General features: G+C 37.2%; 1 protein-coding gene and 2 pseudogenes across 4 annotated transcripts; all 3 read right to left on the reverse strand.

Annotated features, from left to right (window-relative positions):
- Positions 1–517: 517 nt before the first annotated feature.
- LOC149027609 (ferredoxin, root R-B1 pseudogene) lies at positions 518–3,583 on the reverse strand (annotated as a pseudogene). Of its 2 annotated transcripts, none has more exons than XR_016172016.1 (2): positions 2,710–3,454; positions 518–1,826 (listed from the first exon to the last, which is right to left on the reverse strand). The product of XR_016172016.1 is annotated as a ferredoxin, root R-B1 pseudogene, transcript variant X2 (transcript). The 2 variants fall into 2 exon arrangements; XR_016172015.1 differs by lacking the exon at positions 2,710–3,454 and adding an exon at positions 3,461–3,583 and having other exon boundaries at positions 794–1,826.
- Positions 3,584–14,747: 11,164 nt separating this feature from the next.
- On the reverse strand, positions 14,748–17,101 carry LOC149027610 (ferredoxin, root R-B1-like). The gene is made up of 2 exons (XM_089164133.1): positions 16,904–17,101; positions 14,748–15,496 (listed from the first exon to the last, which is right to left on the reverse strand). The coding sequence occupies exon 2, from the start codon at positions 15,486–15,488 to the stop codon at positions 15,036–15,038; it is 453 nt and encodes a 150-aa protein (XP_089020259.1). The 5' UTR covers positions 15,489–15,496; positions 16,904–17,101; the 3' UTR covers positions 14,748–15,035.
- Positions 17,102–18,675: 1,574 nt separating this feature from the next.
- On the reverse strand, positions 18,676–25,601 carry LOC149027611 (DNA replication licensing factor MCM4-like; annotated as a pseudogene). The gene is made up of 10 exons (XR_016174747.1): positions 23,627–25,601; positions 23,401–23,527; positions 23,221–23,302; positions 22,975–23,141; positions 22,614–22,697; positions 22,418–22,498; positions 22,039–22,175; positions 21,882–21,932; positions 20,034–21,719; positions 18,676–19,328 (listed from the first exon to the last, which is right to left on the reverse strand). The product of XR_016174747.1 is annotated as a DNA replication licensing factor MCM4-like (transcript).
- Between the last annotated feature and the right edge of the window lie 1,542 nt (positions 25,602–27,143).

Below are 27,143 nucleotides of genomic sequence, written 5' to 3' on the forward strand. Positions count from 1 at the left end.
GATTGTAATTGAACTCATATTCTGCTATCTTTAAATGATTTTCTGGTTCCAAACATTTCATTCTTTAGTCTCTCAATTGTGGTCTCATTTGGCATCCATTTTAGAACCACCTCGTTTCATTTGGATTCTAAAATATGGAATTTAACAAAGTAATCTTAAAAAATTTCATGTTCCTTGGATAAATTCTGTTATAAGTTCTTGTAAAAGGTCTTCGATATTCACTACTTTGTTCATCCTCCATCAAAATCAAATTATCTAGTTTTCTCTAATATTTCATTACTTGTCATTTGAATTTGGATAAATGAAAGCATATACTTGAGGAGAAGAAAGCAAGGATGAATTCGTATGAAATTATAGTCAGTGTATATTTGGAGCAAAGCACTTTCCAATGAATGGCTATGAAGCCGCACTAAATCTGTGATTAGAGACTTCATTACCATCACAATTTGGGGTAGAAATGAAGTTCCTAAATACATATTGGAGAGCGGAACACTTACGATGAGTATCTCTTTTATACCAGAAAGTCATTAGGCCACAACTCATTTTCATTTGATGAAGACGCTTCAGATATATTTTATGATAGGGAAAATAGAATGAAATTGGAAAATATGTTTTATGTGAAAAAATATTCGTATGTATTGACAAACTGAACCTTTCATGGGTCGTTTTGTTAATCATTTTCTAATTTAATAATCTGTAATCCACAAACATAATCCCAAACGGGATGATATGAACAAAAAAAAGCTCTTCTCTTTTCCTCTAAATATGTCTTTCTTTTGTGAATTTCAGGCAGATTATATATGATTTGGTCCATTGAATGGCATCTGTAAAAATATAACCCACAGGTATCACCTAATCATTTTCGGTTGCATTTCCAATTTTGATGCCACGTGGTAAGTTTTGTGAGAAGAGCTTTTCTTATCCATCACCATGGCTAGAAAATTATTTGCCACATTATAATAGAAGATCAAGCAACTGATTTATAGTATAATTACTGTATTTTAAACAATTTTATTATTAAGTTTTAAATTCAAATTTGACGCTTTCAAAGTTAACACCAAATAGCATAGCAAAAACCTTTTCTGGGTTTTTCCTTTCTCTTTAGACAAAAAAGTGAACTTCAGGTTGCAGTAGCCTATTACTGAAGGTTGTGTCGGACGGCTGGGTCTGTGGGGGAAGGGTGTGCACCATGCAAGCATAAAAGCAATTGTGCAGTCAGAGATCAACAATATAAAAACTATGGAGTTCATACTGTCCAAGAAAATCCATCCAATGTTCATCAAACTAGAGTTCTGATTGGCAAAAACTGGTAACCAACACAACTCTGAAATTTCATGACCACGGAAATTGACGCAACAACGATACTCAAAAGAGATCACCTTCTTTGTGTGTGTGAATAACACAGTCAGCAGTTGGATATGAGACGCAGGTCAACACATAGCCCTTCTCCATCTGATTGTCATCAAGGAAGGAACCATCTGTTTGGTCAACTGCACCGGATGCCAACTGCCCTGCACAAGTAGAGCACGCCCCAGCCCTACAAGAATAGGGAAGCTCAAGGCCTGCATTTTCAGCTGAATCAAGAATATAAGCATCATCTGGGGCCTCGATTTCCTTTTCATCTCCATCTGGTCCAATCAGCTTTACCTTATATACTGCCATTGCAGATGCTCTGAAGTTTGAGGAAGCCTTCAGGCCAAATGCCTTGGAAATGTTCTTCACAGAACTCAAAGAAGCTGGGCTCTTGATTAAGAAACTCGTGTTCCTTGAGACCGCAGTTTTGATTAGGCAGGGAGATGATAGACTCACAGTTGACATCCTTAAGCCTGTATTCAAACATTGAAGCTTCTTACTAGCTAATCAAATATTGCAAAACTCTTACCTCTTTTTTTTTTTGGTGTTGGTGTTTGGGGTGGGGGGTTGTTTGAATAACTGAAACCACAGTGAAACCGATGAGGCCTTACCCACCTGCAGTGACATATGCTCATGCATCTAGATAAGAGGTAGGATCCACCATTACATATTCACACAAGAACATTTACTTTTCTTCTCTCCCCCCCCCCCCGGTGTGTGGGGAGGCAAATACAGCATAGTTTAAGGCATTATGCAAATTGAGATTTCAACTACATATGAGTCGACACTGTGATCCATCAGCTAGTGGCCCTACGCTGACTGGAAAGTATTGCATGCCATTCCCTCTAAAGCATTGTATACAACAAATGCAAAGTTTCAATAGCCAGGAAGGGATCCAATGCATCCATGTTCTTCAATGATAAACCAGGTAAAAGCTATTGGGAGCTTTATGAGAAGGAACAAGCTCATGTGGCTATATGCTTCATTCAGAGGCTCCACTTTCCCACCCACTGGGTGATTATGATACATTACTGACTTATATGCATACTATCCCATAAAACAAGACAAAACAAAAAGAATTGACAACTATCTACTCCCCCCCAACCTGGTTTATATAGTAACTAAATTAACAGATTACAAGAACAAGTTAATCATTTGAACGATGCTAAATTCCTGTCATCAATAATAATAGTAATATTAATTACAGAGTACATTACCAAAGCCATCAGGTTAACTTTGACAAACTCTCAGTGGAATTCTTCCCCCCCCCAACAAATTTTTTTTTTTATAAAGATATGTGGTGAGCAGATCCAGAGAAATCTGTATATAAGTAATTAAGGTTTGTAAATAACAAACTATAATATAGGGACCACCAAGAAGTAAGCTTTGCTTAGAAAGCTTAAGTCTGCGATGTCCAAGGCATCAAATGAATATAAATATGAATTTGATCACATATTACCAAACTCTGTACCAAAAGATAGTTCAACCCTTTATTGAATTAAAATGTACCGAGAAAGAAATTGGTTCATAAAAAATAATATGGACAAGTCGTGTAACAGAAGGAAACTGATTCTTGTTAAAACCAAGAAATTTATAGACCATGAATCCTACCAACAAATTAAAGTTAGTTTTGCATGCTGCCAGTATCCAAGTGTATAAAATTACAAATAGACAAACCAAATTTATAATAGGAGCACCCATTCATGCTACAGCAAGATTTCAATGAAAAAGATAGCTCAGCAATAGTCTCGAATAAATAGAGATATACAGAGACATTTGTGATCACATAAGAGAGGTGAGCCAAACCCGCAAGAATGCGCACACTCGTTGCAGGTTAGGTTTTATCATCGAGATGTTAGGGTTTAGATGATACAAAAATAAAATCAATGAAAAAAAAAAACCCTACAATTCGTAACAGAAATATCTAGATGAACACACCAATGGATTACATTTACCAACAAGAGAACTCGAAGAAAGGGAATCGATCATATGAACAAATACAGGAAATAGAAATTCAGGATTGTATCACCAAAAAATAGCCGCTAATAACAACAAACTTACACACCGATCAATCAGAGAAAGAAAAAAAAAAGACAGGAAATCTTACCGTGCCAAAGATGATCGAAACGGCGACGAAGAGTTTCAGAGATTTTCCGACTATCGACGATGAAGAAGAGTAGAACGGCGGAAATCCCAAGAGGACAAACCCTGTGTGCCGTGAGTAATTCCTGCCATGCCTCTTATATAGAGCAATACTCTGGAATTAATTAGGAGGGGAAACAGGGGAAAAGCGTCACCCAATTTCCAAAAAATAATATAAAAATAAATATAAAAATAAAAATAAAAACTCGAAATGAAAGAATAGTCTGCAAAAAGCGGGAAAAACTCTCAATCTCACCCAATCGCACGCGCATTAGATGGTAATGGATGTGACAGGTGATGGCCGTTGGATATGAACCTATGTTAGGTTTTTTTTTTTTTGGTTAGGCTGGCCACGTTTTTTCAGTGGTGCACATGCACTCGATTGCAATTTCGATCTCGACTGTTCATTTTACAAAAATATAAAAATACACTTTTCAAAAATAGACGTTCAACATCGAAATCTCGGTCGAACAACTACACCCAAACAATTTTCCAGTTTCTATGTGCATATGTTTGTAATTTTCTTATTAAATAATGAAGTGTATGTGTGCTATGAAGTTAACTTATTACCGGTCAGAATAAGAAATACAAAACTACCTACATTTTTGAATTAAATAAATTTTGATAAATTGACATATAAAATATTATTTTTTGTCACCCAATACTTGAAAGTGATGATTGGTGATAGTTGGGGAGAAGAGAAAATAAGGAGTTTACATACAAATGGAGGAAGAGAATTAGTGATTTTAGAAATGACAGCACAGTGTGAAATAAATTTAAGAGAGGAGAGATAAAGAGTTGGAAGGAAAGTTTATAAATGGTTTTGATGAGCTAATTATGTTTTTTTTTTTTTTTATCAATAATACAACTTTTTTAAAATTTTGGTAAATATATACTCTTATATTTTTTGAATTTCAAGTATTTTTCTTTACTTCAAGAATTTTTTCAATGTTTTCTTTCAATTGAATGATTTATCAATTATACTATAAATTTTATAAAAGAATGTAAAAATAAAAATAAAAATTCGAAATGAAAGAATAGTCAGCAAACAGAGGGAAAAAGTCTTAATCTCACCAAATCTTATGTGCATAAGACTGTAATGGATGTGACAGGTGATGGCCGTTGGATACAAACTTATGTCATATTTTTTTTTTAGGCTGGCCACGTTGCATACATCAGCTTTTCAGTGATGCGCATGCATTGTGCTGCGATTTCGATTTCAACGGATCATTTTATAAAAATATGAAAACACACTTTTCAAAAATAGACGGTCAATATCAAAATCTCGATCAAACCGCTACACCCAAGTAATTTTCCAATTTCTATGTGCATATATTTGTAATTTTCTTATTAAATAATGAAGAATATGTGTGCTATGAAGTTAACTTATTACCGGTCAGAATAAGAAATACAAAACTACCTAAAATCTTCAATTAAATAAATTTTGATAAATTGACTTATAGAATGTTAATTTTTCAACGCCAGTCTCATCCAATACTTGAAAGTGATAGATTCATGAGAAAGAGTTTACATACAATTTGAAGAAGAGAATTGTGATTTTGGAAATGATAGCACACTTTGGAATAAATTTAGGAGATGAGAGATAAAGAGTTTGAAGGAGAGTTTAGAAATGGTTTTGAGGAGCTAATTATGTTTTTATCAATAATACAACTTTTTAAATTTTTGGTAAGTATATACTCTAATATTTTTTTAATTTCAAGTATTTTTCTTTACTCAAGAAGTTCTTCAATGTTTTCTTTCAATTATATAATTACTAATTATACTATAAACTTCTCAAAAGAATGTAAAATGTATTTTCTTCAACCATTAACATGGAGAAAAAATTATACTCAACATTGTTTCCACTACCATGACATAAGAAAATCACTGACGAATTTGAAATTATAACCTAGGCTCTTAAATATTTTATAATCAAAGCAAAAGTAAACAAGAAAATCATAAACTACTAAAAATTACTTAATGTTGTCAATGTTCAACATTTTATATTTTCATTTAAATTAGACGGAGGGGGATAAAATGAAATCGAAAAAGCCTCGGCGCTTTGTCTTCAAGATAATAGCTTCAATTTCATGTGAATCAACATTGGAGATCCTTGATCTTGATGGCTTCCAATTTCTCAAGGACTTTCTTAAGCAGTCATACAATAAGGGAGGAATCAATCAAGAAAGTAATTAATAAAACAAATTTTTTTTAAGTAAAAGAGCTATATATAGGGGATGGGGGTATTATGTGTTGTGGAGAACATATATCCCGAGGACCCCCCTCGGGACGAGCGCACACCCCCACTCGAGGTAGAGAAGTCATCTTAAGAGGATTCTAAGAATCCTCTTGTGGAGCATAGCACATACCCACTTGGGACATGAGTCTTCTACGGGCTCGGGATGAACAGTGATCTCTCATGGGAGGCACAGAAAACCCCCTCGAGAGAAGGCTTATTGACCCCCTCGGGAGAAGGCTTATTGACACCCTCGGGAGGAAGCATATTCATTCCTTCAAGGAACATGTTCAGAATAAGCCCAAGAATCCCACTTGGACTAAGTCCAAGAGTGACGTTACAGATGGCTAAGTCAGAAGAGTTAGTTACAAATAACTACTCAATGAGGCTATTCCGAGAATTGGGGAGATGAGTCGTCAGATAATGGCTCTATCTGGTCCGACAAAGAAGGAGCCGTAACTCCGAAGGTATTCCACATTTAATCATTTATTCATTACGTTCTTGAGAACCCTCTCAAGAACTCTTATTGTTGTCTAGGCTGATTTGGGCATCGGAGGCGGTTCCCAATTTTGGCCGGACCGTTATTGTTTTCTTTGTGAGTACAGCAGGCATCTCAGCTATTCCAACTTGGCTGGGGAGCTCTTAAGGTGGTCATCTCAGTATCCGGCCATTGAAGAAGTTATAGACGCAACAAATTGGCGCCGTCTATGGGAATCTTGATCAAAAAGCAATCGTGCAAATCATATCAAGAATATTAAACCAACCTTACGGTATTTTTATTTTTGACGAATTCATCCGATTCAGAGGTATATGAGTTGAATCATTTTCTACGATTAATCTAACTCATTCACCCTCCTTGCTATCGACAATGATTAATTTACTGTGCATTAAGGTGTCGCCTAATGATTCGGAAATCACAATGAATTTAGTTGGTTTCCTTTTAATGCATTTAAGAAACAATGTGCCGTAAGCATGTGAAATTGCATTCAACCACAATTGTTGGTTTTATAATGATTTTTTGAGATTGGCATTGCCATCTTTATAATCGTATTAATATTTATAAATTATGATCTTGCCAAACTCATGAGCGAGGTCTAGTTTATTAATGTTTATAAATGTATGATTGCTTCACTCTTAATGATGGCATATGTGCTCGGTTTAGCTATCAAATTTTATCTTCCATCACATGTCCATCGCTTGACAACCGAACACGGTTTCGTGAACAAAATCTTATCCAGACCATGTGTTCTTTGCTATTAAATTCATAGATTGCCCTTCAAATGCTCAAACAAACCCATGCTCATCAAGTGTTTGATGAGATGCCACATAGAGATTTAGTTTCTTAGACATTACTGATTTATGATTATGTTTGGAATATAAATTATTCTGATGCTTTTAAGTTATTCCATGACATGCGAATGAAGAAATTCAGTCCCAATTCAGTGACAATGTTGATCTAGTTGTAGGTATACAACTTTAGAGTTATCTGATCAAAGGAGGGTTTGAAAATAATGTACCCGTCCATAATGCAATCTTATCTTGACAATGTATGCTAAAATAGGAAACCTTAAAAGATGCAGAAATTCTTTTTGACAAGATGGGTAAAAGGGTTGCTACCTCATGGAATGTCATGATTTCTGGTTATTTTCATAGGAAATTATCTCAAAACTACTAAATGCTTTAACAGAATGCATTACAAAGCTGTACCTAGTTTTCAAACTCTGACTTTGGTTACTTTGGTTACCTTGGCCTTAGCCAGGTTAAAGCTGTACCTAGTTTTCAAATTTTAACGTTGATGGAAGACAGTTACACAAAATAAGTTGTCATATTCTTCAGTTATTCAGTTCTTTTCCATCAAATCATGGATTTCTATGGTGCCAAAGAGATTCCTACCATGAAATTGAACATGGAGACAACTTTTTAGGTCAATCGAACCGAAGAGGTAAAGAAGAACACGTAATACGAACATAGTAGTATAGATCTAGGTGGCAATCAATCCATATCCGGTGATATTTTGCAAGTTCGGTGGAGATTTTTTATGGATTCGATATTTTTCAGGCGATATTCTTTAATTTCATTTTTTCAGTGCACTTTTTTGTTCGCTACTCACTGAACTGGGCGAAATTTCTGCAAATTTCGCCAAAATCTTTTACCTTGGCCCTAATATGGTTTCGCCAATCTGCAACAACAAGAATACTCAATAGAATTCACCTTCTTTCGATATGTGAATCACACAGTAGGCAGTTCACCTGCTGGATTCCAACACACAAAATATAACAAATTAAAAAAACAAATTATTAGTTTTCTCCAGTATCTCATTAAGTTATTTCATTTCACGGAGAAGAAAACGGGGATGAATTTGAATTTGTCGGGGATTATAACCAATATATATTTGGAGCAAAGCACTTGTGAATGAATTGTTATGAAGCTTTAGCAGATATATGCGATTAGAGACCTCATTACCATCACAATTCGAGATAGAAGTTACTAAACACCATAGATGAGAACAACACTTACGCCACACAACTCATGTTCATTTGATGAAGAGACTTCATAAATCTTTCATGATAGATAAAATATGCTTTATGTGACAAATTTAACGCCAAATAATTGATGATTCAACAAACACATACGATCATCTGGATTAGAACACAAGTTAGCCAACTCAGCTAATCCAACCCTAGTGGGTACAAAAAATTTGCGGACATTGCTTCATTACGTGAATACATAGCACTGAGCTGCTTACGGTCTAGATCTACCATCAGTTTTGTTTTTTGTTTTTACTTTTTTTGAGTTCTAGTGATGAAAATAAAATAAAATAAATAAAAAAAGACAACCGGGTGGTCGAGACCACCAAAATTGGTCCTCAACACGGGCAGCTCAGTCCGGTGTACGTAATTGCGAGGTGAAGCCGCATATGCACACCACTATGGCAAAATCCAAAAATTTCTCCAAATCCTACAAAAATAACGTTCCACTTGGTTGCAAGAAAAACCCCTCCAATGTGTTGGGGAACCAACATCAAGGGTTGTTCAATTCTATCTTTTTTTCTTCTTGGTATTCTTTATCTCTTCCCTTCCCCCCATGATGGGAGATACGAAAAACTTTTCATTATGTGGGGTATATCATCGGATGCGTAATGACTACACCAACCTGGCTAGTTCTTTTTATGAGTGCACAACACATTGTTCTGATGAATTTGGTCCATGGAACCTTTGTTCAAGAAGCTACTCTAAACTCCGTGAAATTTCCCTCAAGCCCGAGGAACACCCGCACAGGGTTTATGTACAAAGAACGGGAAAGCCCTTATGGGTTGTATCCGGCCTATTTCATCTTAGTGTCCGACCGCCCCAACGTCTATACAAAGGATTACGTATGGGCAATATTGAAATTTCATTTCACGGAGAAGTATCGGGGATGTTTGTCTTTTTGCAGCCTTTGTTGTTGCGTTGGAGCCCAACTCACGTGGTATGGTTTAGCAACTACCCCCATTGAATTATTTGGGCCCACTCAGCAGTATATCAATGGGACTCAAGGATATTTTCAGCAAAAATATATCGAAGAGTTGGCACCGGACTAACCGAAAACCAAAGTTTATCAAAAGCTTGGTCTAAAATTCCCGAAAAATTAGCCTTTTATGATTACATCGGCAATAATCCAGCAAAAGGGGAATTATTCAGAGCGGGCTCAATGGACAACGGGGATGGAATAGCTGTTGGATGGTTAGGGAACTGAAATTTCAAAACCTACAGATCTATTTGAGTTTCTCTTTCCTCTTAAGACTGAAAAATGTACTTGTGGTTAGTAGTCTTTAAATGAAGGATCAGTGGGGACGGCTGGGGTGTGGGAGGATGCATGGTTTGCGCCTTGGACACATTTGAGGAATTGTGCAGTCAAAGATTAATATTATGGAAACTATGGAATTCATAGCATCAAGAAAATGCATCCAATGTCATCAAACCAAAGTTCTGATTCGCAAATAATCGGAACCAACACAACTCTGAAGCTCCATTACAAATTGCTCTTGGAACCATCAAACTGGTCGACTGAACTGAATGCCAAACTGCAGCCCTGCACAAGTAAAGCACCCCCAGCCCTACAACTGTAGGTCAACGTTTGGTGTTTAGATGATTAGGAGAAGATAAACTCAACTAACTTTAGGTTCTCAAATATTCTAACCTCCAGAAACAATTACGTTAGGAAATATCACCTAAATTATGAAAGTTAACACTCCAAGAGAGTACCCCAAATAGTACTCCCTAGGTTGTCATGTAGCTAATGTTATCAAAATATGGTCATTTATCATAAACACATCCCTAAGTAACACTAGAAGATGCTGCAACCAAAGAAGAATTTAATGCACGCATTATACCATTAGAATAGTAATTTTACGACATTTGATTAGTTTCTTTCCATCGAATATTGCGAGTATAACATTTTCAATAATCCTTCACATCGTCATCTTCCCAAGAAGTGGGTGGATCACCAATGAAGCATCATTGATGGCCCTAACTCGGGGCCACAACAGAGGGGAGTAGCTCTGGGAAGTAGGGTTCCTTTGATGCCGCATAGTCGACCATTTTTAGTCGTAGTGAATACTCACCGATAGCAGTTCCTTGAGTTTCAGTCTCAATGGTCCCACCTTTTGGAACCATTTTAATAACCACAAGATACAATGAACAATAAAATGCCATCTATATTCTGTAATAAATAAATAAAAAATTATTAATATAATGAGCTACCAGGTTAATTTATTACCAGTCAAAATAGAAAGTATAAAATTAAAATAAAACTTTGAATGAACTGATTTTTGATAAATCAATTTGTGAAATATTGACTTCTCAAAAGTTTCCACTTCCAATGAAGACGACTTGGACTAATTTGTATACCAATGCTATTAGTGATTGTGAACATTGTATTAAACAAATTCAAAACTGACAACTTTGCAAATAAACTGAGAAAACTACAATAAGATGATAGTCTTAGATTAATTTAAATCCTCATTATTCGTCACTATTGAACAGTGATATGTATAGAATTTATATGAAATGTAGATTATAATCTAAGTAAATCACACTAGCATGCAGTTGACTCGCTTTGAACGATTCAAACACGCAAAAGAGATATAAAGGGGTTTTGTTAAATTAAAATGTAGTAGGATTTAAAATCAATCAAGAATTTAACATTAGAAGATATGAAAAATGAAATGAAAATGTCCTTTAAACTATTTAATGAATATTTTATAAGTATATGATAAATTACCTTTACTAAATAAATCTTCATTATTAATTTTCTCCAATATCTTATTGCTTATCATTTGAATTTGATAGAAAGCACATACACAAGTAGGAAATGGACTGAATTTTTATAGGAATTACTGGCAGCAGTGATATTCAGAATGGAAAAGAGGGAAACCTGGTAGACAACACATTGTAGTTGTTCACAATTAATGCCCCTTCTAATGCATTCGACAAGCATTGAAGCCTTGTCACCTTTAAAAAAACATTTATGTTGGTTATAGCACATCCCATTAAAATTTCATGAAGCTCCATCATCCAAAATGAACCCCCCCAAAGAAAAAGAAAAAAAATCAACTCGTGAAGTCTTGGCACTTGAAGAGGAGTCCGGATCTGCACCCCGTCAAGGGACCGCTCTGGGCTCTCCGACGGGTTTTTCACCATAAAAACATGTGGGGCCCACAGGGTAAAATCATAAAACATAAAAATATCACCAACCCCTGTGGATCCCACATGTTTTTGTGGTGGAAAACCCATCGGGGAGCATAGAGTGCACATTTCCAAGGAATCCGTCACCCATAAGATTTCTTGAAAACCTATATATAGATAGTAGATTATACTCACAGTATGGTGCATTTCATAAAATTGACTCCTATGGTGTACATCCTTTTACAAGGATATGATATAAACCATGTATACAATTTAGACGGTCATACATTGTAACGCAGTGCATCTGATACTTTAGCATGACATTAGAGCTCATTGTTCATCCAAGTTCTCTTAGACTAATTATGAATAAGAACAAATTGTATCGGCACTCCAAAATGAGAGGCCTTAAAGCATTGACACCCTACTTTATATTTGAAAAAACCCACACAGGTCATATTCCATTATAATGGTTAGTTGGACAATTGTAAACACCATTACACCCTTATGTACGATGGAGTGAAAAGACTTCAACTACCCTTCTCTATCAGACTTATTCTGCATTACACCCCAAGCCACAATTCCCATTCTTCCCTCTTGTTCCTCCGGTATGTTAACCTAATGACTCACGTCCACTGGCACCTGCATTCATGTGGACAGTGCCACCAACAGTCCCCAAGAATGCCTCCAGCAAATTCAAGGCGTCCAAACCCTTCATTACAACACTGAACGCCTAACCTATTAAATGAAAAACCACTCCCAGCTCTATAAATTCCATGCTCAATCCTCTCCAGGTATTCAATCCGTTTCAGAATAACACAACCATCAAAACCCAAATCACTGAAGAGACAATTAGAGCCCTTTCCAACAATAAGAAATGGAATAGAATGCTCACGACAGTATCTGTAGTAAATTTGTGAATGGAGCGCTGACAGAGAATTCAATTATAGAAGAAATTGTAGAGAAAAAAATAGAGGTAATGGGGACCTGATAGCAGATACCAGTTGAGTTGGGTTGAAGACTTGGACGAAATAGTTGCAGAGGCCTCCAATACCCAAAGTGCTCAACTCGCTTAGCAACTTCTTACCTCGAACAAAATCCAAACTCTCTGAATTCGAACAACCTTTTGTTTTTTCAAACTTCTTATTCTCCTTCATTTCCTCTATGTTTAGTATAATACCATCATCAGCTCGTATTAGATTGAAATGACGGGGAAAGAGAAGCAATTTTGAGCTCTTTTGGTTGTTCTAAAAAGCCATGAAATGCTCTCTAGTTCGGTTTCACTGACGAAATGGGAAAGTCGAGAGAAAATGGAGACGAAAATCTCTCCAATATCCTAAGCATTTAGGTCGAGATTGTGTAGTATTTGCTCGGAATAGTTTTCTACCTTGCCCGTGAAAGCTATTCGATGAAGACAATTGTGTTGCTGAATTTTTTTTTCTTTTTATTCCTCATATTTTGATAGGCAGTCTTAGTTTGCAAAGATGAGTGGAAAAAATAAACATGTAGAATTCAGTGAAGGAATCGGGAAAAAAAAAAAATTTGATTTTGAAAAAAAAATTTGATTTTGGAAAAAAATTTAAATGTAAGTTCCACTTTTGTTGTTTTCTACACTTCTTCATAAAACCCTACATATTTAATGAGACTTTGAAAAAGGATGTGGTTGAAAAATTAGCATGTACTTATCTATGGAAAAATTAGCCTGTACGTCAACAGACAAGTTACCATTAAGAAAACTTGTCTACTAACTTTTCCTCCGCAATGAACCAAACAAACTATCATTAAGAATTTTATGGAAAAATTTACTATCACCCCTTTTTTCTCACCCCACTACAGATTCAACAACAAACAACACCTAAAAGATTGGACTAATGTGTCCAATGAAAATCCAGCCTTAGGGTGTTTGTGCTTTTAAAATGTTAATGTTTTAAGACCTCCATTTTGGGATGCCAATGCAATCTGCTCAATAAATAATGCAATAAATGAATACCACTGAGGTCTCATTAATAGGCTTCAACTGTGTTGGTTGATTGTGTTATCAGATTTCGACCGCATCCTCATCTTTCTTACCCAAATACAAACAACACAGTGAACTCTACCCTTTCATTACACTACATTTTCCATTAACTCTCAGTGTTAGAATGAGAACAACGTTATTCATGTCAGCATACCTATATTTCACTAGCTTTTAGATTGTTTGAATCCTCACTCAAATAAAATAGGCAGTACCTTGTCTCAAAAGGTTCAGGTATTTAATTCAAGGCAGGAGAAATCAGAGATAGCTCCATTTCCAAAGAGTTTTGGCCTGAGGAGGGTGTAAACTTGGAAAATGCACGCTTTGAGAACGTAAAGAATGGAGGAAATACACAAAAAGTATCATTTTGTAATGTAGTTATCTATTGATCGGGGAGGAAATCGATAGTGTCATTCATAAAATGGAAACTATCATTAACCTGTGTACTTATAGACAGTCCACCCAGGAAAAAAATCTTCTGCAGTGCACAACAGTGAAGTTTCTTAAGGTGCCACCTGTAAAATCTTGATCCTACGGTTGAAATTTCGTGAGGCACATTCCAATAAATTAGATGCAGTTTATCAGGTTCACTTTTACACCCGAATGAAACACTTGAAATACTGTGTAAACTCATCTAAAGCTCATCCCTGAAAAGAACTTGTCTGGAGCAATTCCCTGATTATTCTTTTTTCAGGTTAATGGTAGTCGTTGAAATCCATCTTAAGCCATGGGTTTGAAGTGAAAAGATCCCAATCCACCATTCTGGCTACACCATAATGCATCCTCCCTTCCAATTGCCCGACCTATCCGCCACCACTTGCCTAGCAGCCTAGGTCGACGATGCCCATAAGTTTTTGCCCAACTACAATCTCCAGCTTATAAATCCGATTCAATCTTTGAGCATGAAAACACATCGTAAACAGGGCAGTGAGATCTATGGTAGAACGATGTTTTCTAGAGGTAAATGCCTTCTTCAACAACTCATTCCCGTGCTATGATTTTCTCTAGCTCTCTTCTTGTTCTAACTTCAATGATAATCCAAAAGCTAAGCCAAACTAGCAGACCAAAGAAACCTGCTGTCACAGATATGAACAAGAACAAGTTTACAGAGAGAGTTTCAAGTGTTTCTTCAGGGCACAAAAGGTAAACCCGATTCGAGAAATGTGCCTCTAACGATTTCAACCGTAGGATAAAAATTGAACAAGTGGCGTCTTGAGAAACTCACCATTGTGCACTCCAAAAGATCTGCACTGCATGCGATTTTTTTCCGTCCACCCAACCTCATTGCATAATAAATTACAAGAATTCCACAACCAGAAATATAATCTATACCATCTCATCAAATAAGAATTACCAAATTTCATTTTTAAGTTTCAATTAATTTATTTTCTTTGCAACCACACATCAATCGAAATTTCATGGCCCTCTAATATTATCTAGTCTAGGCATACAAATACAAGCAAATTCGTGCAGCCAAAGATTAACATTATGGAAACTATGGATCTAATACTATCAGAGAAAAACTATCCAACATCACCAAACTAGATTCTCCTTGGCAAACATTGGGAAGCAACACAAGTACGATATTCCATTAGACCAAAGAAACCAACTGCAACAACAATAACAATCAGTAGAGTTCACCTTCTTTGTGTGTGTGAATCACACAGTCTGCAGTCGGGTATGAGACGCAGGTCAACACATAACCCTTCTCCATCTGATTGTCATCAAGGAAGGAACCATCTGACTGATCAACTGAACCGGATGCCAACTGCCCTGCACACGTAGAGCACGCCCCAGCCCTACAAGAGTAGGGAAGCTCAAGGCCTGCATTCTCAGCTGAATCAAGAATATAAGCATCATCTGGGGCCTCGATTTCCGTCTCATCTCCATCTGGTCCGATCAGCTTTACCTTGTACACTGCCATTGCAGATGCTTTGAACTTTAGAGAAGCCTTCAAGCCAAATGCCTTTGAAACGTTCTTCACAGAACTCAAAGAAGCTGAGGCCTTGACTAAGAAACTAGTGTTCCTTTCAGCTCCACTTTTGATTAAGCATGGGGAGGATATGCTCACAGTTGACATCTTTAAGCCTGTATTCAAAAGTTGAGGCTTGTCACCCATTTATCAAATATGGCAGAACTGAAACCATAGTGAAACCAATGATTCCTTCACCATTTATATACTTGAACTTGCTCTAAATAAGGCAGTATGCACAGTGAGATTTCAACTACACAGCAAGAGTTACCCTTGTCTGAAACAGAGATCTATCAAGCCTATGCCAATTGGCAGGTATCGCATGGCATATCTCTATAGCACTGTGTACGATAATAAATACCAAGTTTTGATAGGCAGACATGGATCCAACCCATCCATATTCCTCAATGATAAACCAGACAAGTTTTGATAATGGGAGCCATATGAGAAGAAACAAGCTCATGTGGCTATATGCTTTTCACTCGAGGCTCCATCTTCCCAACCAACCAGTGATTATGATACACTACTGATAAAGACACAAACCTTCCACACAAAAATATGACAAGAACACTGACACTTCTCAACTTGCCCTTGTCCACCCTATGCAGAAAAAAAAAATCCCAAAAGCAAAGTTCATATAGCAAGAAATTTACAGATTATAAGGGCAAATTATTCATTTGAACAACTTTAAATTCCTGTCATCCGTAATCATGTAATATTAGTTACAAAATACACTACCAAAGCCGTCTGGTTAATTTCGACCTGAGCATGTGCTCAAGGACGTATTAAACCCTCTGTTAAATAAAGAAAAGGGGTAAGCCGATCAAAATTAATTCATATAAGTAATAAAGGTCTCTATCAACACGGTACACGATACAAATCACTCAGATCGTAAGCTTTGCTCAAGAAAAGATAGTCCAAAGAGGTCAAACGCATCAGTGAATTGGGTTTTGAATTCGGTAGGAGGTTCATCAATAATATAGACAATTTGTGCAACACAAGTGATGTTTTACTCGAATCAAATACCAAGAAATTTTAAGATCATAAAAATGCTTGCCTGCTAAGTGTATAAATAAAATTACAAAATATCAAACCTACTTTCTAACACATAAAAGGAGCATCCATTCTTGCTGTAACCAGAGATTGAACCACAAAATAGCTCAGCTATAGTTCCTGAATAAATAAATAAAAGGATAGACAGAGACATTTTTTGGTCATATAACAAAGGTCAGAATCTATTAACAAAGATGCTAGGGTTTAGATGATTCAAAAAGATGGAAACAGAAAAAGGGAAAAAGACGAAAGAAAAAAAAAAACCTAGAAGTGGACATATCTAGATCTAACACACCAATTCGTTGTATCTACAAATGAAAAAAAAACTGAAAGAAATGGAATCAATCAAATAACCATATGAACGTACAAAGGGAATAGCATTTGAGGGTTTTGCTCATCAAAACAGAACCGCAGATGCAACCAAATTTGATCTCACACGGATCGAACGGAGAAGAGATAGAAAATCTTACCGGGTTAAAGATGATCGGAAACGGCGGCTAAGAGACTCTGGTCTTCCTTTCTTTGCCGATTTGTCGTCACTGGTATTTTTCTTCAGTGGACAATGAAGACTCGATTGGCGAAGATATCAGGAACACCATGCCTATAATATTTATAGAATAAAATACTGTGAAATTAATTAGTAGAGACGGCGGAAAAAGATGCCTTTTCGCGATTGTTTAGAGCCAACTGACTCACCCACTACTGAGTCGAAATACTCGAAAGTCCAAAAATGAGAAAGAAAACTGCAAAAAGCGGGAAAGTCTCAAACTAATTAACTATAAATAATATATTCATTTACCAAAAATATTATATATTCATATATTCTACCAAAAAAAATTTCATGTATTCATTTTGTATTCACGTACCTAAAACTTAAAATGGTACTTTTTTGTTGGTGTAAATCACCCAAATTCTCTGAGTCTAATCGTTTGTGTTTGCGGATTGAGAACTATGCTACACACACCCCTCCACCACATATTAAGGAAAACAATCCACTTCTAAATATTGACAAAGTGGTCCAAAAATAGACCCCCCTCTTAAACACGTGATCGAGGGAAAATGTATGAGATAGCATAGTCCCCTACAATCAAATGGCTTATTCACATCAGTGTATCAGTATACAAGCTTGGTTGGATATGGTTATGAACCTCATTTTCAGAGAATTTATCTAACATTACGACAACTAAAACCTTAACTCTAATATAATTGTTCTTTATTTCATCCTTCTTAGTGTTTTCTACATATGAATCTCAACAACTTTATTATGTTACCTTTTACTTCATTTACATAATATTTTTTAATCTACCAATATTCCACCTTGTACAACACTGGGCATCTTATTCTCCTACAAATTTTGTTATCAAAGCGTGCCCTTGTGGAACACTTCTACTGAAAAAGTGACATTCATTTGTTATAAGTTGTAACAAGCTCAAGTTGGACCAAGTTTTTCAAAACCTCATCCAAACCTAAGTCTGCTAGAACCAAGGCTAGGCTTGCCCTTAACTAGGATCAAGATAAGCTGCTCCTTAGGGCCAAACTTGGCTGACCCTAACTGGCGCTAATCATGGGGAGGGGAAAGGAGACAAAGGGGCTAAGCTAGGAATTAGAAGAAGAAAAAATAGGAAGAAGAATAGGAAGGAACATCAAGAAGAAGAAGACTTGGTCAAACTAGTTATGCCCTAACCAAGCCTGACCCTAATTCAAGATCATAACTTTCAACCATAACCTAGGTTAAGATTTCTCAATCGAAGACCCTACTCAGTCTCATTTGACCTGCTCATACCAAACTTGTACTCCTAAGCAAATATATGAAATAAAAATTTGTGATATATATACTAGTAAAAACGCATGGACTTTTGCTCCTAATGTAATTAGATTGAAGCAAAGTATAAATTTTTAATGATGCATGATTTGACTTAAATAATTTTTAACTTTTCTTATGCTTTTCTTTCTAAACAAATCGAAATTATTAGAAGAAAAGATTGAGATATTGACATAAAGTGTTAAAGAGTGCTAATATGGGAGTTAAATGTTGCGCTATCTCAATAATCTGTTGTTCATTGTTGTTCGTGTTCTTTCTATTCCATTCTGGGAGTTCAAATTATTAGGTCCAGTTCCTAATTGGTTCTAATCCTGACCCTTGGATAATTAACTACCACATGTCACAATCCTACATAGGAATTACAGCAGGGGGTGAGAATTGTAGAGTATGTGAACCCTTTGGGATAGCTGTTAATACTATTCTACTAAGTGAAGTTGTCGTTTAACCAATTAGCTCCAACTCTGATGAGACCGACTCCAATTCATACTAATTGATGTTAACAATAGGGGATCAGTTTCTGTTCTACACGGTAGGCTCAAAAGTAGACCCAACCGGATTGATCCAACCTTATCAGGCAGGTTTGAAATCCTATGATAAAAATGACGAAAAAGCTTCATTTGGATTGTTAAACTGAAGTCAATCCGATATACTTTCATTCGATTCAACCCTAACCGCATGGGCTTCTCATCTAAAGCGTATCTATTGCCGATGCCAAAATAGCATATCATATGGCAAACCTCTAGATTACTCGGCGTATAAGCCTTTTTTCCAAGAAATTAAGCAATATGTAATGTTATTTTAATGATTTAGTAGGAATTGACGTTGCAGAGATAAACGAGACCATGTCGACTTAAATTTGCTCTGGACATACTCTGCAGCGTAGCTGTACTGGCCTGCTCTCTATGCAATGAATTAGTTCAGGGTTAAAGCCTGATAGAACAGTGTCCTGCAGGGCATCACATAATATGCCTGGAGTAGGTAGTGAATGGGAACTCATCTCATGCTGAGAAACAACTTCTTTTATAGAGTCAATCACAATGAATGAAACAAGTGTCAACAGCAACTTATTCCGCCTGCCAGAAGCATATAAAGTTAAGATATGATTAGAGACAATGCAATAATTCCACTTTACTGAATAATACAGTAACTTCATTGCAACGAAAAGGAGCCAGTGTAATTCAGCCTAACAAATTCTCTGTTAGGAGATGGTGAAAATGTAGCAGTCTTCATTTATATCATTCTAGATTTAAGCCACCAGGGGAATTCTAAACATGTAACAAGCTTATCCACTAAGTCAAACACAACGAAGCCATCAATTGACAAGTCAAGCATGGTTCCTTACCCTACTACCCCCCGTTCGTATGTTTGTTGAGTTGTTCTATTTGTAAAATGATATAAAATTGGCCTGCTATTCTCTGACCACAAACCATGTCTGGTTCTCTTACTTACTATTTGAACTTTGTAACAAATTCTTCTTGGCAGAATAAAAGTCCACCTCTTATAGTCATAAATTACCAGCTCACACCAAAGAAATCATAAAAATGGATCTCCATTTCCAGTAAATGGCACATGACATGATGTGATATCATGGCTTTCTTTACTACTGAAATGTTTGAGACTCCAATTGTCGGTACATAAGGCATAGGGGTCATCTCCAGCAAAGATGAAAAAAGAAATAGCTCAAACATACCATAATAGTGGTCATCTCCAGCAAAGATGGATTAATGCAGCTAACTGACAAAGCTTAAGGAATGGAAGGAATCTGAAAAAAGACATACCCTAGTAGAAGAACACGATGAAAAGTTGCAGTTACTCCTGGTCCCAGTCCAATAGGAAAAGCACTTTTCCCTAGGGTACCCCAAATCTTCACCTGATTGAAGGAAGTAAGCAATGAGACACTGAATTAAAAATTCAAATATTAGTATAGAAAGAAAAAGAAAAGGTGGTAAATGCTAAATTACAATGTCACGGCCTTCTGAAATGTGATTGTGAATACAAACACTGTCAGATGTTTTTTATAGAACCACAAGTGATGAATACCACCCATTTTTTCACAACCCAAGGGCTTATTAGCACAAAGAGAACTGCAGTCCAAACTATGTACAGCAAGTACATTTCCATGTAATGATATTAAATCTCCCTATGGTTATTTTGAAGGACCAGGGATTCCGGAAGATGGCACTGGAACAGTCATGTCAGTCATAATGAATGCAGAGATGTTAACAGCCTCTGCAGGAGAGATGATGGGAGTAATCAACCCTTCCAATGCTTTAGTTCATAGCTTCAAGTACTTCATTCCATCAGCAGAGAGATGGAGATGGACATCAGAAGAAGAGAGGAGATTTTGGCTTCCAGACCTGTGGAAGATGAGTTCCTTTTGAAGAGAACCTTCAGATAGATTTGAATTACCAGTGCATGAAGAAACATCTGGCGGGCAACTCCACTCTGGTTGAGTATGAAAAGGAGACTCGTCACAGGCAAAATAAATACTCCACAGTAGTGTTTCAGAAGCAACAAGAACTTTGCCACAGCTACTGTATCCAGAGTTTTTTAGGCAAGGTTTAAAGTATCTCACGATACCATGTGATACTAGCCGATACGTATCCATATTTGACCCAACCGATACGATACATCTCGATATGTCTCTCCATTTAATTACATTAAAATACATTAGTCAGAGCAATACAATACTCGATACAGGATGATACATCTCTTAAAATCACTTGACCGATACGATACTCAATACCGATACTTTAAACCTTGCTCTTAGGTTACCATGGGTCTCTTTCTCAGGGTAGTTCAAGATATAATATCCACCAACTCTTAATAACTGAAACATAAATGGAGGTGAATCAATTTTATGCAACAAAGAAGAATACAAAAGACTTGCTACAATGTATTTTTCAGGGTTATGACCCCACTCTCAACACTACCATTGTGTTGACAGCTGAAAATAAACAAGAAAAATCTGACCAACCTGATGCTTGAAAAGGCTTTCAGACTTGAATTGTAGCATAACCTTTTGCAAACTCTGTTTAACCAAATCGTTGTCCCCTACAATAGGGTTTGTACAATGCAAGCATACTGACATATGGGTCCTTTGACCATTGCAACTTCAAATAGTAACATAACACGGCATAGCAAAAGGATAATTAAGGTTGCATGATTTCTGACTAGTGACTACTGCTATAGTCCACACAAGGACTGCAATTACTCAGACTGCCATATACTTCATTTCCATCCTCTTCCAAGCCATCAATTGATCCTGCAGGCAATGCCCTACCTGACAAGTGAACAATTTTAGGTCTCTTGTTTGAAGAATCTGTTGCATTTCTATTGACATGATCTTGAGAGCATTTTCTTAGCTTGAAATTGGTCTTGCTTTCTGATCAAATCCTCTTCACATTGTCACCATGAAAAATGACGACTCCCTCAGTTTCAAGGGTGGCAAGGGCATTCCTTAACTGAGACAATGAAAAAAAGGACCACAATGGTATGTTTCTTTGCAAGATTATTATGGCTGAACATCTGTAATAGTGCATAACCCCCCCCCCCCCCTTTTATTGGGCTGGATGAAGTGCATTGGTTGGTGAGACAGTGTGCAAGAGGGTCAAAGCACTACTTACGTCATTGAGATGGATCTATCCAGAGCTTTGCTTTTTTAGCTCGTCCAGCAACTGCAGGAGAGAAATATAAGCATCAAAGAATTGGTTTACATGTTTTCTAGCTGAATTCTGCTGTACTATAGTAAAACAAAATTGGGAAAAATGGAGAGTGGAATACCTCCAATAAACGAATTGAGTTCCCTCCAATTTCCATCTTTTCCATAATTATGTTCCGAGTTGCTAATAAGAGATTCTCTCGTTTCATCCTTTCACTTGCAGAAACTCCAGTGGTAATGAGATCCATGTCAACAGTCCCTGATCATGAGAAACATCATATCAACTGTACGAACAGACAGCCAACAGATATATCCTACAAAAGCATGTCCTTGGTAGACATTTAACAGTGGAGTGGTCTGTAGCAGACTGTTGTAGTGCAACTTCTAGCAGTCTAAATGCCTCTGCAACATCCTGTTTTTCAACTTGCACCAGGCGAGACACTGAATCTCATTCTGTTAACACAAAAATCCTAAAATTTTGAAACAAAGAGCTTCACCAACCAATTCTGAAAAACGAATCCGAGCCAAAGCCTCACTAAGTCGTATTAGACTCTCAAGCTGCCTAACAGTTGCAGTTATCACCTGTTGACGAGTGAGAACATGGGAAACATGCTCATTGGAGGATGTAAAAAAGCATTGCAAATTCTGATCGAGAAGAATAGATTAAAAACAAAAAAGACATGGTCAAATTTCGTACCTTCTTGCTGCTACCTGGAAAGTTGCCTATTTTCCTCATCTCAACGTACTCTCTTGTTAATTCCTCTGCAGCTTCATCAGATAACTGTGGATGAATGTGCATTGTCAATATCCATAGGATTGTCAGATGAAGACAATCAATGTATGTCTGCCATCAGTGGATAAACTCTGTAAATCTTAGTAACATTTTCTGCCGTTAGCTCTAGTAATAATTTTAAGTAGGGTTATAATATGTAACTTGAATAAAGATTTTACAGTTTTGTGTGCTGGCCGCACTCTAATGCTCATTGCCCTGTAAATCCCAGTGACCCGGAGGACAAATTAAGGCTTGAACGGTTAAGAGGAAAATTTATACAACTGACATGAATTCCATAAAGTTCCAATTTGCTGCCCTGCCTCAACTCTGTCACCTGGCTTTCCAGCATCCATGAGTTTATCAAGCATCAACAAGCTCACAGTATTAGGTGTTCCTCCCTCGGGGATCTCATCTGTTGTATCCTGTAACCTCACAATCTGCTTATCCGCAAACCTGGTTTTCACATCAAGACCTAATGTAAATGCAATTACATGGGGGCAAATGGGCAATCAGTATCAAATTACAACTTTACCTGCATCGATTATGAACCAATGACATAGAATTCGGAGTCTGGCACTCTTGTCTCCCGCACTTAGTAGGTTCATTTATTCGGCCTAGAAATTCCATTGTTAAAAAACAAACCAACAATTGGTACCGCAATTTTACATCACCAAATATGAGAACATGAAACAGGCTTGGACTGATAACTTACCTTGGTCTACAACTATAGGGTCGGAGTAGAACCCACAAACAAGGCATCTGAATACAGCTTCCCTGATTTCAGGTATTGTGGAACTACAATGAATGAGTACCTTTCACAGAAACCATCTTCTCAATGTCTGGTCATATGAAATCCAGAAGCATTAGAAGTCTTAATATGATATACAATTAACTTCCTCAGCACTATTAAAATTAAAAAATAAGAAAGAGAAGCTGACCAGATGAGTTAAGATTCCTCATGGAAATGGACATTTTGAGGTTGAAAATTTGAGCTTGGATGTGCTTCTCGAACAAAGGTTTGATGCGGCTAACCAAATTCATGAGAACAATATCGAAGATTGCAAGCACCTCGAGTGGGTAACGAACCATCTTGGTGTAGACGTCGGAATCGTAGTCGTAGACATCCTGAGCATCGACATCGAGCGATTCCCCTTCGACATCAAGAATGTGATGAATTGCCCTCATGTATTTCCCCTCAGTGTGAGATGGGTGGTCTCTAAAGTGTCTCAGGAACCGAAGAATGGCAGCATTAACATCCTCTACGCTGATGTTGGTTCCCCAAACAAACATTGGAGGGGCTTCTTCCGCATCGTCACCTTCTCCACCCTCCGAAGACGATGGTGCATCGTCCGTCAACGTGCAGGTAGCGATTGGGGTATCCCTAGAGCCATTCATCCTAGACCTCCTACTCTGAGTACTTGATGGGGTTGGAGCCGCATCCATGGCACCAAATCGAGAGGGCAATGGAGAAGGTGTGAGAGATGCGCGTCTTCGCCTTCTGCCATTACGGTTGCCACCGGGAGATGAGAAGGTGTTACCAATCGGACTTGAGTATGAATCATATGGAGAAGAAGGCCCTACAATCAAAACTTCTCATGGGGGTTTGGTACAAGCATGGACCTTAATCGCCTCAACGTTTTTTCTTCCTTATTGTGTAAAATTGTAGATTTCAATCACTTAATTAAATTCAATTTTACTATAATATTAAATCTAAGGGACGTTTCATCTTCCAATGTGGTTGGGAGTTGTTTCACCCATTATTTCATAGATTTTGTTAGTTATTATATGGGAATAAATGTGTCTAATTAATTTGTTTAATTGACCATTATAGACATCATTTATTAGTAATACAAATGTCTAATTGATTGAATACATAAAGGTATTGGAGGAAACATAGCCGTGTCCCTTGAGTTCATACTTTTATAATAGTAGTATGATATTTTTCTTGAAAATAAAATGATCATTCATTTAAACATGAAGAAGTTAAGCACAAGCAAGTAAAGTGTGGCAAGCGTGGCCTTTTACTATAGCAAGAGGGCGGGCTAAGGAGTCCAGTCCTATGTCATGAAGACTTAAAAAATATCGATTTTCAAAAAAGAAAATTTTCTCCGCGTCATTGTCTCTGTCTTTTCCTTTTTTCTTTGCGTCATTTTCATTGTCTTTGTCTTTTCTTTTTCACAACAAACTGACTAGCTCTTTGGATCAACATGCTTGCAACTTCAACAGCTACAATATTGAGATTCAGAGGACTGTGCCAGGTCATGCACCAAAAATGAGACCAGTTCCGCATTTGGCATGTCCTTCCAACTGGATTCTTGCTAGTTCCACTGTACCACACAGATCATTTTTTGTTCTCTACTACTGTTAGAAGAAAAAGGAAAATGAAGAGAAACACAGCAGGGACTGGGGAATGGACCTTTGAGACACCAAAACCAGCTCATTGAACAACATTTCATCCTTCCACCATCACGAGTCATTCACCAACACAAGATGAAGATGATGGAAGAACTTTAACATTCAGTGAGCTGAGTAACCCCCATCCATTCTCCACAGATTTTCTGTAGGTTTGGATCGATATCTAGATTCCTCTCAGCAGAAAAATAAATTGCATCTTGTAGCTGGTCTAACTTAGCTTCTATTTTTTAAGACGTTCATGTATCTCTTCCATCCCAGTGGTCATTAAAATATATTAAGAGAAATGAACAGCAGTTGTGATGGGAAATTTTCAAATAGAACAGTGAATCACTTTCTATAATCTAAATGCTAGACAGATTGAGCACAATTAAGGGGGAGGTACCTCATCCTCAATGCATCTCACTCAATCATGTGGGTTTAAACAAGCCAGTCAACTAAAGACGACCACCAGCCAAATCAATGCTCTTTTTACTTAGGGAGAGCTGTTTTTTTTCTCAAGAAAGATATCACAAGAAGGTTTTAAACATGATAAGCTAAATGTAGAAGCAAACACATGGTTTAAGGTCCTACACATCAAAATAAGGCCCTAAATTCAGGGCCTTAGATTGCTAAGTCTAATGGGTGGCTGGTAAAAATAGTTGAAAACGATTCCAAGAGCATGCTTGGTTGCTCGCAACGCAATAATAGGGATCAACTTGGAAAGCTAGGTCATTTCTCAGAGGTTGTTTTAGCAGCAAATTCTATTGCAAGATGGGATAAACAGAAACAATCCGTACACAGGAAACTCTCTTTTCCTCTCCTAGCATCATTCACCCAAAGGGGGTGGGGTGGGGGGCAGGTTCACCAGACTTCAAATTGATGCAAGACAAATGAATCGGGTACTAAAAATCAAACTCAAAGATAGAGTGGACACAGGTGGAGAGCAGAATTTATGAGTTTTGAGGAATACTATAAAGACCTTTCACCTCTGGAGGGTGTGACAATGAGGTGCCAATGGAGATACTCCAAGTCATCCAACCGAAGCCACAGAAGAAGACAACTCGCTGTTGCATTAAATCCCAGATGAGAAAGAAGTGAAGGGGACATATTTTGCTATGGGAGCTCTAAAGGCTCCGGAGGTGGATGGATTTCCTGCTCTATTTTCCAAACCTATTGAGAGTTAATTAAGGATGTTCTAATAAATTTTGTTATTGATTTTTTAATTCAGGTAGACTACCAACTTCAGCGAAAAATTTCACTCATCCCCAAAAACACCTGCCCGGAGGAGGTTGATCAATACAGACCGATAAGCCTAGGTGGAGTCTCAGTTAAAGTGGTAACCAAGATTCTTGCAACTCGTTTGAAGAAGCTATTGGTGGAAATTATTGACCCTGCCCAATCTGGTTTTGTACCTAGAAGAACCATAACAGAGAATGTTTTCGCTGCACATGAGCTCTTCCATTACATCAAGGCAAGGAAGAAAGGTAAACAGAAACTGATGATCATAAAGGTGGACATGAAATGGGCATATGACCGAGTTGAGGGGGACTTCTTAAAGCATCTCCTTGGTTGGTTTGGTTTTAATGATAAGTTTCTTGCTCCTATCATAGGGTGTGCAAGCTCAGTTAAATATTCTTTGTCAATTAATGAAGCGATGAGATGTAATATCACCCCATCAAGACGCCTCAGACAAGGAGATCCATTATCTCTGGCGCCTTTTGTCTTGTGTTCGCAAGCCTTTAGTGGACTGGTTCAGCAAGCTGAAGAATTAGGTGAATTGGAAAGTATCTAAGGGAAGAATAGAGGTGTGCCAATATCTCATCTCTGTTTTGCAGATGACTTACTGGTTTTATAAAAGTGAAAGTCCAAAATGTGCTTGCTAATAAGGTGGCTTTGGAGAAGTATGAGAAGACTAGTGGGCAAGCTGTGAATGGTAAGAAATCATCTATTTGCTATAGTCCAAACTCCCCATTAAGGATTAAAAGGTCACTCTCTAGGTTATCAAAAATGCCCTATGGGCAAGGCCCATCCAAACATTGGGTTTGCCATCGGTTATAGGAG

Source organism: Hakea prostrata, chromosome 1 (assembly GCF_041222555.1).
Source record: "Hakea prostrata isolate BN-2017 chromosome 1, UWA_Hpros_2, whole genome shotgun sequence".
Taxonomy (NCBI): Eukaryota; Viridiplantae; Streptophyta; class Magnoliopsida; order Proteales; family Proteaceae; genus Hakea; species Hakea prostrata.

Excerpts from the sequence above, each read along its gene's own strand:
- LOC149027610 (XM_089164133.1), bottom strand. The coding sequence starts at position 15,488 with ATGTCAACTGTGAGCATATCCTCCCCATGCTTAATCAAAAGTGGAGCT.